This window comes from Bos taurus, chromosome 17 (genome assembly GCF_002263795.3).
Source record: "Bos taurus isolate L1 Dominette 01449 registration number 42190680 breed Hereford chromosome 17, ARS-UCD2.0, whole genome shotgun sequence".
In the NCBI taxonomy this organism is placed as follows: Eukaryota; Metazoa; Chordata; class Mammalia; order Artiodactyla; family Bovidae; genus Bos; species Bos taurus.
The window spans coordinates 17,279,130-17,295,095 of record NC_037344.1 but is presented as its reverse complement, the minus strand read 5'-3'; the positions used below and the strand labels follow the sequence as shown (position 1 = coordinate 17,295,095).

The 15,966-nt window shown below is 36.1% G+C and overlaps 1 protein-coding gene across 3 annotated transcripts in view; it reads right to left on the bottom strand.

Annotated features, from left to right (window-relative positions):
- CLGN (calmegin) overlaps nt 1-15,966 on the bottom strand; it is a 45,083-nt gene that overhangs the window by 22,243 nt on the left and 6,874 nt on the right. For all 3 annotated transcript variants that reach the window (NM_001034205.2, XM_024977040.2, XM_024977039.2), the window contains exons 2-5: nt 11,253-11,393; nt 8,672-8,745; nt 6,884-6,942; nt 3,268-3,409 (exon numbers count right to left, since the gene is read on the bottom strand). In NM_001034205.2, the coding sequence (NP_001029377.1) occupies nt 3,268-3,409; nt 6,884-6,942; nt 8,672-8,745; nt 11,253-11,384 (407 nt within the window). In that variant the 5' untranslated portion in view covers nt 11,385-11,393. The remainder of the gene's footprint in view (nt 1-3,267; nt 3,410-6,883; nt 6,943-8,671; nt 8,746-11,252; nt 11,394-15,966) is intronic.

Genomic DNA, 15,966 nt, shown 5'->3' with positions numbered 1-15,966 from the left:
TAATTAAGAATAAGATACTTTGATTAAAACTTTTAGCAGGAAACTTCAAGTTAAAATAGGTACGTACTCTACATACTCTTTATAAAGTGAAAAATGAAGACTATGGGGATCACAGTTACAGCACAGGTTTCTGGGAAACTGCAAATGACCTTAGCTATTCAGTTCAATAACTAATTTGTCTTTTAGTTCAGCTACACCTAAACCAGGTTTAAAAAGTTGTACATTTAATTAAATAACCCCAGCAAAGAGATTTTGTAAACCTGGACTATTTCAGATCTTAGCAGCCAGGAGGCAGGGGAAATATAGTGTAACAGCTAAGAAAGCAAACTGACACGGCAGTCTTCTCATGGATTTAACAACACTAATTCTCATCACAAGTTCTGGTGTCTTGTTTAGGCAATAGACAGTCTTACTGAACAATATGTAGAAGAGATTTTCAGTAAATTGGTGAATTATGTGTGACAAAAGTCAATGAGGAAATGGACATCAAAGTGAAAAACAGTGAAAACCAAAAATGTTATGACTGCTTTAATGAATTAAAGCAAAAGCAGATGAGAACCAGAGAAGTAACAGGATATAGTGATAATTTTAATAAAAAATTAGTTTAAAATGTTTCTGAAGAGACTTCAGTGACAAAGTAAAACTAGCATACAAAACTTTGACAGTTTGAGCCCAATTAGTAATATGCATTTTATACAGAAAAGAATAGAGAAAATACAGTAAAGTTTTAAGTGATAATCTCTGAGTTGCTGGGTGATTTCCCCTCCCTACTTTGTATTCTGCTTTATTTCTCCAGATTTCTACAACAGTGGTTACAAGCAAGCACTCTGGAGTCAGAAAGACCTGAGATTTGTTCTTGATTTTGGTAGGCCCTGGCTCAAGACACATTACTAAAGCTCTGGTCTCCATTTGCTCATCTATCATGAGGGAACACTGCCCACACCTACACCTCTAAGGACTGTTATGCTGACTAGAAGTAGTCCTGCACAGTGATGGGTCAATAAATGCTCAAAAATGTTAGCTTGTTATGATCAGAAGAAAAGTTTTGTTTTGTTCTTTTTTCACGTCTTAAATCAAGGAGTTTGTTTTCCTCAAGGCCTTATCAATATTTTTATTTTAGCAGTAGCTGATAAACTTTTCCTTCATGAAACACGTCTTTGAAGAGCATGAAGTAAAAGAAATGGTGTATAATGTGAACTAAAGGTAAATATCTGCGACTCTTAGAGCTTTATTATAGGTGATCTGAGGGTTCTGTGAAAAGACCTAGAGATAACAATTGTATAAATTGTCTTTATAACTGTAAGACGTTTTGCTATCTTATTATGCATGGACTTGATCACTATTTCATACACTGCATACTTTCAGATTTTTCACATCATTAACTTGTGCCTAGTGTAAACAGTTCACAATGAATTCGAGGATCAGTGAAATGTAAGTCATAGAGCTGGACCGACTGCTTGCTGCTAATCTTAAATCACACGAAAAGTGAGGACAAATGCCGAGTATATGTTAACCCTCTTCTCTTTAGAGAGCCATTTTCTAAACTGTCCTATGAAATAGTAATTATTGTTTAGGGTGGAAAAAACTTCTGTGGTCAAATATGTTTGGGAAACACAATGTTCAAATTAAGAACAGGTTTTTTATGTAGAACTCTCAAAATCTTTAATGGGCAAATATGCTTCCTTATCTTTAAGGTTCAGATATTCTTAGTTTCTAATGACCATATAATGCATATTAATAAGTACATAATTTGGGAAAAGCAGTTTTAAAGTTATGTCTTAAATAGTTCATATTTATGAGTTATACTATATTTATAGTATTTATAATAGTTATAAATAGTATATAATAGTTTTTATAGTATTTATAATAGTTATAAATAGTATTTATAATAGTTAATACAAAATTTATTTTATCTATACTATTTCATTTTATATTATCCTTCTTTGAATTGTTTTCAAGCATATCAAAGACCACTATTCAATTCTTTTTGATTCTCCTTTTCTTTTTTCAGTTCACAATTGCTTTAATACTTTTTTAGACTTACTATCTTTGCTTCCAATCTTGTAAACTATCTTTCACTTACTTGCCTAGCAGTGATTTATACTTTCTGAAAATACCAAACTTGATTCATTTTACTCTGGAGAAATTAAATTTTGTATTATTTTCCTTTAACCTTTCATTTAAGCCACAAAATATTAAAATAGAAAATTATATTCACCTAAATTCAACAGAATAAGATTACTTTCAAATTTTCAAGAAGAAATAAATACAAAACTCTGAATAATGCCATAATATCAAGCTCAAATATTAAATCCCAGTAAATACTTATGGTAATATTCTTCATTTGTTTAAATGGTTGTATACTCTTTTGACATTTGATATTTTAAATTTCTTGAAATAACAATGCAACTAAATCAAAGCATCAGAGCCAAAAAATTAAACCAATTATACCAAATGCCATATTGTTTTACATTTTTAAAACACAAAATGGCATTTTAGTTATACCACGCAGACAGATATTTAACATGCTAACAAAAAGTTTAAAACAAATTTATAGTTAGTAAGCTTATAGTTAGTAGTACTTCTTATGCTGTAATTAACTTTGGACAGCCCAATCTTCCGATATAAGATAGAAAATAACATTTCTACATTTCCTTTTCATTGTTTTTAATATGAATTTCATTTGTTTTGCAACTGTATTTGTACAGATCTATTTTGGATTTATACCAGTATAGGTGAAACAAGCTTGAGGAATTAATACTTGATTTTACAGTAGTTACACATGCAAGCAATACCACAAAACTAGTGTATGCCATATTTTGAGGGAGGGGAGAGGAAGGCTCTATGAGAACACAGACCTTTAAAAGGGCATTTCCTCTTTAAAACAAATTTGCTGCCTTTGAATCTTATCACTGGTTCAACAGCAATATTTATAGTTCTACTTAAAATATATTGAAGTTAATATATCTCAACAGCAAGTCAATTTGAAGTAAAGAGTTCAAACAAAAATGATGATTTTAATATGCACTATATAGATTATGCTGGTGGAATATTGCATATTATAGCAAATGTTATATTAATATAATTTTGCAACAAGTCTCCGTTTCATTCAAAACCTCAGGGTGTTTGTGCGTATACACACATCGTGTATTTAAATAAATGAAATGGGAAAGGGAAATCTGAATTTTTATACCCATATTCAGAAGCCAAATTATACAGAACTAAAATAAATGTTAGAAAAAGTATTCAAAACATAATAAAACTTACTGAACTACCAGAGGTTTATCAGCAAAGATGAAGGGTTTTGCTAACACAGCAGATATTGCATGATGCTTTGCTCTAGATTTCAACACCAGTCCTCGATCACCAGGTATTCGATTTTCTTTCAATTCTTCTATTTCCCATCTTCCTAAAATACAAAAGCAAGCAAGTTAAACTAAAACCAAAAACACTGACTTAAAAATTATCAGAAATGGTAACCAATAAGATTTTTCCGTGAAGGCTGATTTTGGAAAAATAAAATCACATTTTAAATCAGGAACTAGTACCTGCACTTGTATGTATGTCTGCTCTCTTTTTTCTCCTAAAATTGTGGGAACTATTGGGTTGGCCAAAAACATTCAGGTGTTTCTGCAACCTCTTATGGAAAAACCCGAATGAACTTCTTGACCAACTCACTAATAAACAACAGATATTAGAGCATTTAATTAAAGGACCTCCAAAGCTGGCTTAATTTGGATTTCTCTGAAAGACTGTAATCATTGAAACCACAGAATTTGTTTGTCTCATAGGGTCTCATTGTATTTTTAAAATGAGTTATTTTTAAATTACATAGGAGACAAAATACCTCTTTAACACAAAATGAATTTGCCTCAGTCTATGTATTTTGAAATTCATGGTGTCATCAACTACTTTGCTTACTTTGCAGAAGTTATTGTAGTGATTTAAATTTTATTTTAAAAATTGTATGCCCAAAGAACACAAATTGCAGTTACTCTTTCTGAGCTAAGCCAATCAGTTCTCAGAACTTTTGGCCAAGAAAGTCCTATAAGCTAGATTAGCACTAGGCCGCAGCAGAGCAACGCTGAGTGAGGCCCTCTCTGGCTGGACTTGTCCCCATTTTAGATCAGGAAGCTCCTGCAATTATATCATGGGATGCATACAATACAAAGATGAATGGGTCATCTGTTGCCTCAAAGTTGTGGGCTGGACTTTCCTCCTTTTAAAACAGTAAATAACTAATTTATATTAGTTTGTATAAAACGTTCCCGTTTTGAAAATTAGATGTATTGCCTATTCCAAGAAAATTTAGTGAACACTGGCTATTTTCCAGAATTGTGCCAACATGAAATATGGGCACTTCTGAATTTACCAATGCACTTTATATACATTTTTTTCTTTCTAAAAAACAACAGGACAAGAACCTGAACAGTCTCACTAGTCGGAGAGGGGTGTTTTGGGGTCTATCATTGTGCACACTTTCTTGGGCTTTCAAAAATTCATTTTTTCAACTTTTCAGGTTTGTTTTCCTTTTTGTCCCCCAACTTGGATATACTAAACTTTTCTTAAAAAGGTGAATTCATTTTCTTTTCTCACACTGATGAGCATCTGTATTATCACTACTAACCTTTGGCTTGACCAAATCACAAAGGCCTTCTTTTAAGAAGTAACAACTATATCTTTAGGGATTTTAGGATATTGATAGTAAAGGAATTTTTAAAACTACGTTGTCTTTCTTTTGTAATTACGTGCATACATTTATCAGCCATGAAAACGTACTCTCTAAAAGTACTACTTTAATTTTAGAAAACCTGTGACAAGGTGATTATTCCTCAAGGACAAGAAGTTTTTCCAAACTTCAAATCAGTAGTAACTTTTCATTAACCAATCTTTACTCAAGGCCAGGCAATGTGAACTCTGATTTAAGTAAAATCTAGAAAAGAATTCAAACAATTTTATAAGATAGCCTGAAAATTAGTCACTTAAAGAACTGGTGATTATTTAAACAGCTATATTTTTATTAATAACTTGATCTGACAATTTAAATAAGTCTCCCTCAAATGCAAACCCTGTTCTCCAGCACATAATGTTTCTCACAGATTGCTCCTGAAAATCTAACAATTGGTTTTACTCAAGGGGCACTTGACAGAAGCTGTGATTAATTACTGTTGCTGCTGCTAAGTCGCTTCAGTCGTGTCTGACTCTGTGCGACCCCATAGACGGCAGCCCACCAGGCTCCACCGTCCCTGGGATTCTCCAGGCAAGAACACTGGAGTGGGTTGCCATTTCCTTCTCCAATGCATGAAAGTGAAAAGTGAAAGTGAAGTCACTCAGTCCTGTCTGACTCTTCAAGACCCCATGGACTGCAGCCCACCAGGCTCCTCCATCCATGGGATTTTCCAGGCAAGAGTACTGGAGTGGGGTGCCATCGCCTCCTCCGGTTATTAATGACTATAAATACTAAATATTCCTGCAAAGAAATTGATACTGGTCTCAACTAACCACTATATAAAAGACATTGCTAACATTTATATACAAAATGCCACTTTCAGGACCTGAATCTTTAATAAGAGATTCTGTATTTTTCAAAGGTGCTTTCAAGAAATTGAAAAGTCAACCAACCATACCAAATCTAATATGCTAAAAAATTATTTTGTGGATAATTATGTTTAATAAGACTATGGACCAAACTTAGGTGTTGTTAGTAAGCCCATTTTTCACTTGCTTGCTTGAGTTCTAATTTAAAGCTGAGGGAAAATTCACCCATTTAAGCACTAAGAGTCAGTCTGTCCAGACTTAAAGTCACTTCTAAAATAGACCATAACCTAATTTTAGGAAAATTCCATCAGTGGATACTTCTAGAATAAAAACATACAGCATACATCTACCCAATGTTGTTCTAAAAACTGTAAAGTAAGCTAAACATAGATGTTTTAAGTCAAGCATTCTGTTTGATGGCATGTATTTCTGTGGGTATTATTTTAGGTACAGTTCTATCATTCTCTTTTCTAAATGAATTCAGATGACTAAACTCAGTGTTGTTTGTGCTGTGCGTATGGCAGAGTTCCTTCTGGAGTTGAGAAGCAGATGTCCTAGGATGGAGAACACAGCATGGACGACACGCAGGCATGATCTGTATCTCACACTAATAGACACTATGGAGAGGGAGAGGGAAGGAGACAGTTGGCCTCCTACACACGCTGTTATCTGTTCTGTTGTTATTCTCATGTAACTCCTATTGGGATCTGAATGGGAGATCACATCCTTATGGATCTTAGGTAGTCTGTGAGAGAGGAAATTCGATCCTGCTTTACGATTTAACAACTGAGGAGACTGGTTTTAGACTAACAGGAGGAAGAAATTATTTCATCATACTCCAGGAGAGTCCTGTTAAGGAAGAAAAGATGACCCTTGCTAATAGGACTTTTCTTTCTAAGGGTAAGCCTGAAGATAACCTATCAGAGACACGTTATGGGCCTGGAGACGGTGGCTCCAGGAGCAGCCACATTTCCTGTAGCTCTCATAAACGCCCCCTGTCTTGCACCCGCTAGGAGGATCATGCCATGAGTTACAACTTAACTGAAGTGGGCCTACGCTTGAGATGAAACAGTAGAGAACAGCAGTAGCCTGGGACATCCTGCAAAAGACTAATTGCAGGGAGAGAAAATTCAACTGTTTAAGAGTTAGAAACCTGGATGGTGGCTTAAGTATGGATTACTCGGACTTCCAGAAATACTAGAAAGGAGACAAAAGACTGAACATTTATTGTGAAGCAGGATGGATCCTGAGGCCCCATATATATATATTTAACAGAAATATAATCTCAAAAGCGCATGCACTCTCGGTCATCCTTGTTATGTTGAATATTTAAATAATACTGTACCATCATATATAGAAATCTCCGCATCTATATCATCTTTCTTTGCTTTTGATAATACCCACCTATAAATAAAATCAAAAGAAATATATATCATTTAAAAGAAAACTAACAATTTATAGATACAATGTGTATCAGAAATACAACAAAAGATTATCCAATAGTCCCTTTTCACCCTAGAGGCTAAATAAGGATGTCTATATACTATCTTGCAAAGAAAGTGAAAGTTGCTCAGTCGTGTCCAACTCTTTGTGACCCTGCTGCTGCTGCTGCTAAGTCGCTTCAGTCGTGTCCGACTCTGTGCAATCCCAGAGACGGCAGCCCACCAGGCTCCCCTGTCCCTGGGATTCTCCAGGCAAGAATACTGGAGTGGGTTGCCATTTCCTTCTCCAATGCATGAGAGTGAAAAGTGAAAGTGAAGTTAGTCAGTCATGTCTGACTCTTAGCGACCCCATGGACTGCAGCCTACCAGGCTCCTCCGTCCATGGGATTTTCCAGGCAAGAGTACTGGAGTGGGGGACCCTATGGACCATATAATCCATGGAATTCTCCAGGCCAGAATACTGGAGTGGGTAACCTTTCCCTTCTCCATGGGATCTTCCCAACCCAGGGATTGAATCCAGGTCTCCCACACTGCGGGCAGATTCTCTATCAGCTGAGCTACAAGGGAAGCCCAAGAATACTGGAGTGATTAGCCTATCCCTTCTCCAGTGGTTCTTCCCATCCCAACAATCAATCCGGGGGTCTCCTACATTGCAGGCAGATTCGTTACCAACTGAGCTATCAGGGAAGCCCAACTATCTTGCAAAACTAGAGTTAAATTAAATTTGGAATCTGCAATTTATTTGCTGTATGATCATAGGTGAGCTTCCCTGGTAGCTCAGTGGTAAAGAAACTGCCTGCAATGCAGAAGACGCAGGTTTGATCCCTGGAGAAGGGAATGGCAACCCATTCCAGTATTCCTGCCTAGGAAATTCCACAGATGGCGAAGTCTGGTAGACTACAATCTTTGGGGTCATAAAACAGTCAGACAGAATTTAGTGACTGCTGCTGCTGCTGCTAAGTCGCCTCAGTCGTGTCCGATTCTGTGCGACCCCAGAGAGGGCAGCCCACTAGGCTCCTCTGTCCCTGGGATTCTCCAGGCAAGAATACTGGAGTGGGTTGCCATTTCCTTCTCCAATGCATGAAAGTGAAAAGTGAAAGTGAAGTCACTCAGTTGTGCCCGACTCAGCGACTCCATGGACTGGAGCCTACCAGGCTCCTCCATCCATGGGATTTTCCAGGCAAGAGTACTGGAGTGGGGTGCCACTGCCTTCTCCGAACTTAGTGACTAAACAACAGCAATGATCATAGGTAAGGTATACTAAGCCTCAGGTTCTTCACTGGTAAAAGGCAGATAAAGACAGTTCTTACCTACATGGAATATAATAATCAACAGAGAGTAATCTTTATTTTCTTTATCATTATTTAGGGTGAAACATTAGCTTGAATTTGTCATCTGAAATTAAACTATTTATATTTGTCCTAAGGAATGAATAAATGTTCTAAGTTTTTACTTTATATTCATACTTAATTTATATATATTCTTTGTACAAATAAACAGCAATTCAAATTAAACATTTCTATCAATAATGAAAATGTGTTAAGGTGCTAATTTACCTTAACTAGAACATTAACCTTTTTTTTTTTTTTTTTTACAGTTCTGTGGTAGAGGCAATTTTCAGAGATTAACAACCAATAATTTGAAAAAAGCTAATCAAATCAAGGAAAAAATTCTCCTGAATGAATACTTACCCAGCCAGCCTTCCACTATCAAAAGTTTCTGTAAAATACACTTCTCCTACAGGTTGAGGTGTCTTATATTTAATCTAGAAAACAGATTTTAAAAATCTAAAGTTATTCACCTTCACAAATACTTTAATTAAACAATCTCATTAATTAAGAACCTAGTATGGAATGCACATATAGGTAACAGATAGTAGGTTACATGGTCTCCTCAAAACTTTATATCCTACTGGTAATAACATACAGAACATAAGAGATACATGATGGAAAAAAATACTCTATGCAAACAGAATACACTGACTCCCTCTAACACAGGAGGGGTGGGAGGAAGTACTTACCCAAGGTCTCATAATGCAGTGGACAAGGCCTTGATAGGATTCTAACAGGTGACAGTATTTGGGGATAAAAATTATTAGAAGTAAAAGAAATAGCATGATGATAAACATATAAGATGAAAAATTTAATAAGCACATAGGTTAGTTTAAAATTAATTCCTGGGCTTCCCTGGTAGCTCAGTGGTAAAGAATCTACCTGCCAATGCAGGAGACACAGGTTTGATCCCTGATCTAGGAAGATCCCACACGCCACATGTGAACCACAACTATTAAGCATGTGCTCTAGAGTCTTAGGGAGAAGGCGATAGCACCTCACTCCAGTACTCTTGCCTGGAAAATCCCATGGGCACAGGAGCCTGGCAGACTGCAGTCCATGGGGTTGCTACGAGTTGGACACGACTGAGCGACTTCACTTTCACTTCTAGAGCCTTAGAGCCACAACTGCTGAGCCTACATGCCTCAGTTACCGAAGCCCACATCCCCTAGAGCCGTGCTCCACAACAAAAGCAGCCTCTATAATGAGAAAGCCACACCCTGCAACTAGAGAAGAGCCTGCTTAGCAATGAAGACCCAACTTTCACTGTCCTTACCCTTCCCTAATAGCATACTTTCTATTCAAGGGAGGAAAATCAGTACTTAAACAAAATCCCAGATACTTCTACAGGGTCAAGATTCTGCTACCCAAATTGCCCACCTCCTATGAAGTTTAATGAATTACAACTTTACTGTTCTCTATATTTTTATGCTTTGGCAAAAATGGGCCAATATACTTTATTCATACTTTACCATTCCTACAATTTTCACGCTATAAAATTAGAAGCATCAAAAATTGTTCTCTCCTATTTCTTACCATCTTTTCAAATTATCATCAAATATAGTTAAGAGTCACGGGCTTTCCTGGTAGTTCAGCTGGTAAAGAATCTGCCTTGCAATGCAAGAGACCTTGCTTCAATTCCTGAGTCGGGAAGTTCCCCTGCAGAAGGGGTAGGCTACCCACTCCAGGATTCTTGGGCTTTCATGGTGGCTCAGATGGTACAGAATCCATCTGCAATGTGGGAGACCTGGGTTCTATCCCTAGGTTGGGAAGATCCCCTGGAGGAGGGCATGGCAACCCACTCTAGTATTCTTGCCTGGAGAATTCCCGTGGACAGAGGAGCCTGGCTGACTACAGTCCACGGGCTCACACACATACACAAAAAGTCAGACATGACTGAGTGACTAAGCACAGCACACAGTTAAGAGTCACAGGTATCTGGCAATTTCTTTAAAGTATTAACCTACCAAAACCCTCATAGTAGCTGTATCTTAAGTCAGCCATAAGCACTTTGATTATTACTTACTTTCTATGGATCACAGAACCAGATTTTAAAGAAATTTAAATTTTTAAGTTTGAAGCTTGCGGAGCTTCAAACTTAACAGGAGAAAGAATATTCACCTTGAACAGCTAAACAATACATGCATTTGCAAATTAAAAAAAAAATTCTAAAAAGAGATTTATAACAACTTGGCCAATTCATGTTGATGTATGGCTATAACCTTCACAATACTGTAAAGTAATTATTCTCCAATTAAAATAAATACATTAAAAAAAACTATGTATTATTCCTTTCAGCCCTTTAAACAGCAGCCAGCAGACCATAATTCATATTTTCTTACCAAAAATATTTCTGAAAAAATTTTGATTGTCCCAATATTAGATATGAATATTCCTCAATGTGAAAGTTCTTACGGATTGTCAAGAGTACACAATAACCTCTAAAAACTTTTCCAGACTCCTGTCACCATCTCAAAACACACATCTTCATGCTGACACCAAAACAGCGGGAGCCTTACTAAATGCCTATTTCATCATCACTCTCCTTTCTAATTCATCCTCCTAGTCAGCATTTCTTTCCTCAGAGAAATGAAGAAACACCATTTTCTCTACTTTTAGAAGAACTGAAAATTACTACCTTTCATCTGAAAAGGGTTAAAGTAGTTAGTCCTCTTTAGCGAGTAATGAACTCCTAGTTCGATCATAAAAATCTTTCCCATATTTATCTGGTAATAATACCATGCTAGGCGCCATGCACAAACTTCTGTAGCACATGGGCACCCCAAAAAGCACAGCAACAAACAGCTGGGAAAAGGCAATTTTTTTTTTCTATTTATTTAGAAACTAAAGGCTATTCCAATTGAAAGGAATCCTAAGAAATTAGTCAGCCCTATGTATCATGTAAAGGAATAATGGATAGCTTGGTTCTCAATAACCTTACCTCTGAGGAGAGTTCATCAGTCTCTTCTGAATTTTCATCAAAGTCTTCCATCTCAACACTATCATCCATAAATTCTGCATTAACTGAGATGAAAAGAAGACCCAAACATAGCCAAAAGCCTTGGAAACGCATATTGATTATCTGTGAAAGTGACAGTAATCAGTAAAAATAAAACAAAGTCGTGAAAAATAAGTGTAAGTATATTTACCAAGAAATAAGGCCTCCTTTAATACCCTTTTCTAGGATGGTTTTTAAAACAAATCATTACCAAACTTACTTGAATTATGCTTTCAACAAGTGCTACTACAAACTTCAAAATCCCATAGGCATCTACAGCTGAAGGCTTGCCTTGAAAAGCAAAGAGCCAATGGCACAAACCTAAAGATACAGAAGTGACCACCAAACTCATGTTTTTTTAAAAAAAGGATTGTGATTCCTAAATGTTCGCTCAAGTTACTTTTTTATTATAATGTCACTTAAGTGTATATAAACATACAATTGGAAATTTTATAACTGTAAAGCCAAAATACATTTATATGTAAACACCCAAAAAAGAAAAGAAAAACAATTTTACCACAACTGAAAGTGACAGCCTTTTACTGAAAACAAATTACAGCTGAAAATTCAAATAAATACAGGACTTACTGCAATCAGGTTGACTGCTGTGAATGAAGTTCTTTTGCATTTATCATCTAACACATCATGTAACACTATGATGATTCAATTACATACATAACCACTTCTCCATTCAAAGGCTCCAAAACCTCTGTTCCTTATAAGATTAATTGAGATGAGTAGAAGACAAATATTACTTGACTGCCTCTTGGCAGAAATATGTCATTTACATAATTACACCCTCCTCTTTCCCATTAGCATGTTAAACATTCGGGGTTTATTCTTTGGCACCAGTGGACTTTTAAACAAGTAAATGTGAATAATGAAATAGTGTGGCAGTACTGATTAGGAGATGGTCAGTCGTTCAGATGGTCCAGGGTATAGTTATACTACCATCAACATGAGAGAGTTTCTATTTAAAAAGTATATTCTGAGAGAACTCTTAACTCCTGCAGAACATATTTATAGACCTACATGGGTCTGCCTAAGAAACACTGAATTCATGACACAGCACTCTACACCCACCAGAATGGCTATAATCAAAGAGGACAATAACAACTGAAATCCTCATACACTGCTGGCAGGAATACAAAATGAGCTTGGAAAACAGGAGGGCAATTCTTCAAAATGTTAAAAACAGAATTACCTATGATTCAGCAATTCTACTCCTCTACCCAGAAGAAATGAAAAGAGATGTCCAAACAAAACCTCGGAATATAAATGCTTAATGCAAAGAGTTGACTCATTGGAAAAGACTCTGATGCTGGGAGGGATTGGGGGCAGGAGGAGAAGGGGACGACAGAGGATGAGATGGCTGGATGGCATCACCGACTCAATGGACGTGAGTCTGAGTGAACTCCGGGAGTTGGTGATGGACAGGGAGGCCTGGTGTGCTGCGATTCATGGGGTCGCAAAGAGTTGGACACTACTGAGTGACTGAACTGAACTGAATGATAATGATAGCCAAATAATGATGGTTGTTAATGCCAAAAAAGTGTAAACAACCCCAAAGTTCATCAACAGATGAATGGATAAACAAAATGTGGAATATTCAAACTGGAAGATTATCTAACAATGTAACAGAATGGAGTACTGAAGTGTTACAAGATAGATGAATCTCAAAAACATTATGCTCAGTGAAAGAAGTCAGTCATAAAAAGTCATGTATTGTATGACCCCATTTAAATAAGCAACCCATAGAATCAGAAAATAGATTAGTAACTGCCTAAGGAAAGGAGTCAGAAGAAAGGGTTAATTGCTACAAGGTTTCTTTTGAGGGTAAGGAAAGTGTTCTAAAATTGGAATATGGTAATGGTTGTGTAACTCTAAATACGTTAAAACTCACTGAACTGTACTCATTAAACAGGTCAAGTTGTAGGTATCTAAATAATACATCAATAAAGTTGTGTTTTAAAAAAAGAAACACCAGACTACAAAAAGCATTCTTCCATCTGGTTAGCTCAAATAACCCTTCTTAATAAGCAAAACTCAACATGAATGTATGGGCCAGTTAGCTTTACTTTCTTCTAAACGCCACTGACTACAACTTTAAAGTCCATTTTGAAAATGCATCTTTAAAAATAATAATATGAACATTCTATATGAAAAGATGTATTAATATCACCATTTTTATGGAAAAGAATACAAAAATGATGCATACTACTCACAGTTTAACTGTAAGAGTGTAACCTCTCTAGTCATAAAAAAGGAACTGAGATAGAAAGCAAATGTAAAGGGATCGATTTGAACTCAGTAACAGGAAGGTACAGATTTTTAAAATTTTCATTTACTGGCACAGAAATGAGTACAGTTGCAAGCTGCTTATCAATTGTTAATAACCCTAAAAGCTTCATTGCTCTAAAAATTAAAGAGCTTTCCATGGCTTATACAGTGTAGTAAAAAGGTGTTCTTCTTGACACTATCATAACATTTGAGTAAATAGAAATGCATAAAATGAATAACAGCAGAAATAATGAACACTAATATCATTTTAGCCCCATAGCATCTCCTTCAAAATGAATGCACACTTTAGTTTAATAATTAATTTGCTGAAACCATTTAGGTTATTACAGAGTATTGAGCAGAGTTCCCTGTGCTATACACTAGATCCTTATTGGCTACCTATTTTAAATATAAATAGTATCTACTATTTGTTTTCTATATTACAGTTCTTCCTAACTTTCCTTCAGAAACAGCTGCCAAAGCTTCAGGAAAAAATTTAAAAAACCCTTTATCTGGGAAGTTTGTTTCTTCTCTAAAGTTCTATGACTATAATCATTAATTTGCATAAAAGAACTAGCTAATTTAATCTCTGTAGCCCAGGACATCACTATGAAAGGCATTATTACTCCCAATCTACAAACTGAAAACTCGATTAAAAACCTGATCAAATTCTCGTAACTGGAAATGTGAGACAAGGTGAGAATCCAAAACTTTACACCATACCATGCTACTTCTTATTTTAATCTTACCGCCACTGCATTATTATATGTTCCTTTTTCTAGCTTTGGGTTCTTCTAGTTCCTTAAGGTGTAAAGTTAGGTTGTTACTATAAGATCTTTCTTTTTTAATGTAACTGTTTACAGCCATAACTTTCCCTCTTAGCACGCTTTCACTCTATACCACAAGTTTGGGTCTGCTTTCTTTTGTTTGTTTGTTGTTTCATTTATCTCAAGATCTTTTCCAATTTCCTTGTGATTTCTTTTTTGACCCTTTGGTTGTTTAAAAGTGTATTGTTTAATTGTCACATATTTGTGGATTTTTTTTCCCTGCTTTCCCTCTGCTACTGATTTTGAGTTTCAGCACAATGCAACTGGAAAAGATACCCTGAATCTTTTCCAGTTTAAACAAACTTAAAAATTTGTTAAGATTTGTTTTGTGGCATAACATATGGTCTATCCTAGAGAATATTCTGTGTGCACTTAAGAAAAATATGTATTTTTAGCAATACTCATCAGGGATATTGGTCTCTAGTCTTCTTAGTGTCTTGGTCTGCCTTTGGCATCAAGGGTAAGGCTACCCTCATAGAGTGAGTTTGAAAGTATTTCCTCCTGTTCAATTTTCTGGAAGAGTTTGAGGAAGACTGGCATTAATTTTTCTTTCTGCTATTGCTAGGTGAAGTGTTTTGTGTATATGTATTAAACTCCAACTGCTCTGTAGGGTTAGTCCTCTTCTAATTTCTTACTGAGCTATACGGTTGTCCTAAGACATACAGGATTAGTAAAGCAAGAGTTTGTTTATATGGTATAAATACAGAACTTCCAGTGCTGATGCTACCCTCTTCCCTCCTTACAAATCTATACAATATAAAAGCCCAGGGTTCTAAGCTTCCTGTGTATTCCTCACCTCATACAGGTTGTTAAAATCACAAAATATTTGTGAAGAAAGCAAGCAATGGAGAAGCAAATCCATTTGCATGTATCTTTGACCTCCTGTATGTTCTCTGCATTGCCTCTGGGCTGGTTCAATAACAAAGTAAAGTATAAGTTAACTGGCCAAGTATAATCTGGGAGAGATTTCTGACTGATCGCCACAGATGTTTTCTTTTTTTCCCAGGAGACATAACTATACTGTGTTTTTTCTAGAGTTAAGCACGACTCAGGTGAATGGAGTTAGATGAGACCCAGGAAAGCTAACGATAAGTGCTAGCCTGAGTATAAAAGCCTGGGAGCCAGGCTTGTCTCACATTTCCAGATGGCTGTGATAGTTAATTTTATGTATCTACTTGATTGAACCACAGGATACCTAGATATTTGGTCGAATATTATTTTAGGTGTGTTTGTGAGGGTGTTTTTGGATGAGATTAACATTTGAATGGTAGGCTGAGTAGAGCAGATTGCCCTTTCCCTAGGTGAGTGGCCTTATCCAATCAGTTGAAGGCCAGAATAGGACAATAAAGCTGATACTCCAGTGAGGATACATAAAATTAACTATCACAGCCATCTACTCCTTAGGACACCGGCACCAGAAATTATGTTAGGTCCCTGGGATTTTTTAATTTACTATTTGAGCATTACCTTAACTAACGCATACTGTTAACTGAAACGGGGTATATTTTTCTAAATCAGAAGGACTTAGAAACAATGAAAATATCTCAGGA